Below are 3,617 nucleotides of genomic sequence, written 5' to 3'. Positions count from 1 at the left end.
GGTCCCCCGCCTCCAGCGCTCCCGGAGAAGGCGCAGGCTACCCCGTACGGTGGCCTCCAAACTGCCCCGCTCCTCAGCTCCTCCGGCAGCCATGCTCCAACACCGCCTCTCGGATTCAGCGCGCCGGCGCAGGGCGGAAGGACAGGGCAGCTCCGGCAGCGTGGAAGACACGTAGTCATCTTTACGTGTGAGTTTATTATGCTGTCATGTTGTTTACTTAGAAATACTTGATGAGACTTTGGACCTGTTCACCAAGAGCTCTGTGAAATGCATGTTTTTTAATGCAACAAAAGCATACATTTTGATAAAAATAACGGTCGGACACCAAAGCAGAGATCACTTCTCTAAGCATGCTCTCCGGTCACAAGGTTTCTTCCAGCACAGCCACAGCAGCCTGTTTTAGTTCTGGGATTTCATAAAGTAACACAACATTTGTTTTGCAGTTGTTGTGTTCCACCCTTGGTCTTTTAAAGGTCCCTCGCATACAGCTACGTATTTCATTAACATGTTTTTGCCCGTTTCTCGGAAATCCAGCGACACGCTCTGTGATCTGCAGCCCAGGTCACTGTTAGATATGGGATCTACTGTCTCGAGGCTTCTCTGCTTCCCATCTCCACAGTGCTGCAGTCCCCAGTAGCACATTTCTCCAGTGTACATCATCGCCAGTAAGTGAGTGTCACTAAATATACCTGCAAAAACAATTCAGATCAAGTACTTCACTGTTTTGCTATAAGCAGGTACACAGCTTGTTAACTTCTTTTTTTTTTTTTCCCAGTAATACTGGAAAAAAATTCTAAAAATGCAATATAAGCCTATATTATTAAAATTTTTATAAGCCCATATTATTAAAATTTGGTTTTTTTGGTGTACTCTTTAGTACACCAAAAAAACAAATTTTAACCCTGAGATGACTAACACTACCCACAAGAGATCTTGGATTAAGACCTTGCTCATAACTCTATCCATTTTGCCCCTCCATAACGCTAAAATCTTTAAGACTGACATATAAATGCTATTCTGATAATTGTGCTTCTCCATGTATCTTAGAAAATTTCAGAATTTCTTTAAAATCATTAAGTGCAGGCAGATTTATTTTAGAATACTTCTGTGCCTCCCACAATTTAAGCCTGAAAGAAGATGCTATTTGAGCATCATCCTAACTCAGGTTAACCAGCAGTAGCTTTAGAATTTGAATAGAAAGCCACATACATGTCCATAGTCACTGAAAAAACACCCCAATGCTGCTAAATCAATCTACAGACCAGTTACTGAACTTGGCTTTGCATTGTGGAGCTGAACAGGATCAATCCCACTTTCAGGTGGAACGAAGCAAGAAGGTGCTCCATCCCCTCACTGCCAGAGCACAGCTAGTTTCGAGCGCACACAACACGGACAGCTGTTTTACCTTGCCAGTCTCTCCATCTCCCTACCCGCATCACGTTGATGCAGCCTCAGATCCTCACATAAATGCACTACAGAATGCAACTCACATAAAGTGGAAACAGAGAAAACAAGTTTGCCAACTCTAACCAATTCTTAGCTGCATTAAGACAGTAGTTCTCTGTTTGTATCTGTCTTCCCCTAAACAGGCAGCCCAATATGGGAACATCTAGCACCCTCTGCTGTCATTTTTGTGCCTTCAACATTCGTCAGCTGACAACTGGATGGTTATAAAATACACATGCTGTGCACAGAACAGAAATTGCCTCAGTTCATTTTCCTCCAGTGCATTCAAAAACATAGAGAAAATGAACATTACCACCTCCTAAAACCCATGAGTCAAAAGAAGGGGCGGGGGGGGCAACATTACTACCTGCTTATCTGTTTTGTTGGGTTTTTTTCATTCTAAAATGTGACAGGCTTTGATTACAAATTAAGTCAAACAACAAAAAGATGCAATAAAGCACTTCATAAAGTTAAGCAGTTATTAAGGGGAGAGGACTGTGGGGTTTTTCAGGTTGGAGGGGTTTTTTTTTACCTTCACTGAGTAATCTAGCTGTGTCTTTATCTTGAAGTGAGACATCTTCATTTTTCTGAAGAGGGCATCTAAAGCTAAGCATCTTTGTCAAGTAATGAACTCCATCATTAAGACACTAAGTACAGTTAAAAAAGAAGGAAAAAAACATTTTACATAAGTTCTGATTATTTTAATGATAGCCAGAAATACGTCTCACTATGAATTTCCCAAAATTCTATTTAAAAGAAAAAAAAAATTACATATTTTAAAAGAGAAGAGTCAAACTTTAAAATTGTATTCACACGCTCATAGAACTTTTTAAAAGCTCCTTTACCTTTTTAAATATGGCAATGTTTCCTTGTAGCCATTCACTCCTTTCTTTTGCTGTATGACAATACATGTAAAGCAGCGCTCCTTTTCTCCAGTAAAGGCATTCTAACAACTCTGTACCAAGGATGTTGATGGGCTGAAATAAAATCCAACAAACTGGGCTAACCCAAAAGTAAACCACCTGAACTACTCATATAGAGACATTCGCACGTTAAGTCTCTAACTTTAGAGGCTGTACTGAACAGCTAACAGTCACAGACACAAGTGTAATACTTTGGATTTAAACTGAGAAAAGCACATGGAATCGTGAAACTTTAGCAAAAAAGATTCCGAGCACGCAATTGTTTGAAAAAATATTTTCAGGAATCACCATTTAAATACATGTAAGACTTGAAAGTTTTTCAAAAGATCTTAAATTCTGACCATCAAAAATACAAATACTACTATCCTGTTTCAGATCTTTTATTTTTAAATAATGAAATAATGAATTCTCTGGCTGAGCAAAGTTAGTACTCACTTCTTCATTTATGTTGCATTCCCTCACTAGGTCTTCTGGTTCTGAAAGAACACAAATAAGTTCTTTAACTTTTTGCAAGGAAGATTCTTCTGGAAAATCTTCATCCACAAGCTGGTTTTCCTCAGAATATGTAATGTCTAAGATAGCCTATAAAAACATGAAGATGCACAACGTAAAAATGCTACCAACAAAATAATCAAATGGTTGTACGCAGTGACATACAAACTTGTTACAGTTTATAAAACATTACAGTTTTAAGGTAGTATTTAACATTTAGTTTATAAAAGCTGCAAGTTATAAGTACTGTAAGATTGTTGACAGTGAACAAACACTCAAAACCTTTTCTGTTCTTACATTATCAGGACAATTATTATCAATATTGATAAGATACTAGACATTACCTTCTAACCCAGAGAAAAGCAGCTCTGCACTTGGCATCACCACACACCAAATGACAGAGATCCCTTTCTGCTATACCCTCTTTCCTACAGCCAACCCTCCCTCATAGCCGAGACTGTAAATTTTCTTGAAAGGGAGCTCTTAATGCTTTAAATATACTACCTGTGTATAGAGCTGCAAAAGCACGGAAGGATGTTCTTTCCTTTCATTACAGAGGTCCTTCAACTTGTCCAGAGCAGCAGAGCCCTTTGCTAAGAAGGCATCTGAAGGAAGAACACAACGGTCCCTTAGCACTGGAAAGCACTCTGCAGGAGCCTTGCTTACTCTCCCTTTTGGCTCTATATGGCTTTATCCATCCGTGTGGTATCCACACGAGCAACTGAACGATCCCGCATCTCAACAGGCGGCTGTCCT

General features: G+C 39.5%; 1 protein-coding gene across 1 annotated transcript; it reads right to left on the bottom strand.

Annotated features, from left to right (window-relative positions):
• Nucleotides 1–399: 399 nt before the first annotated feature.
• Nucleotides 400–3,466, bottom strand: RIMOC1 (RAB7A interacting MON1-CCZ1 complex subunit 1; the record flags this gene model as incomplete). Its single annotated transcript, XM_010162399.1, has 5 exons — nt 400–689; nt 1,979–2,093; nt 2,292–2,423; nt 2,805–2,951; nt 3,366–3,466. Coding segments are annotated over 5 exons (785 nt in total), but the record flags the coding sequence as incomplete, so codon positions are not given.
• Nucleotides 3,467–3,617: the final 151 nt, after the last annotated feature.

This window comes from Antrostomus carolinensis, unplaced genomic scaffold (assembly GCF_000700745.2).
Source record: "Antrostomus carolinensis isolate BGI_N321 unplaced genomic scaffold, ASM70074v2 scaffold38372, whole genome shotgun sequence".
NCBI lineage: Eukaryota > Metazoa > Chordata > Aves > Caprimulgiformes > Caprimulgidae > Antrostomus > Antrostomus carolinensis.
This window is presented reverse-complemented; position numbering and strand designations above follow the sequence as displayed.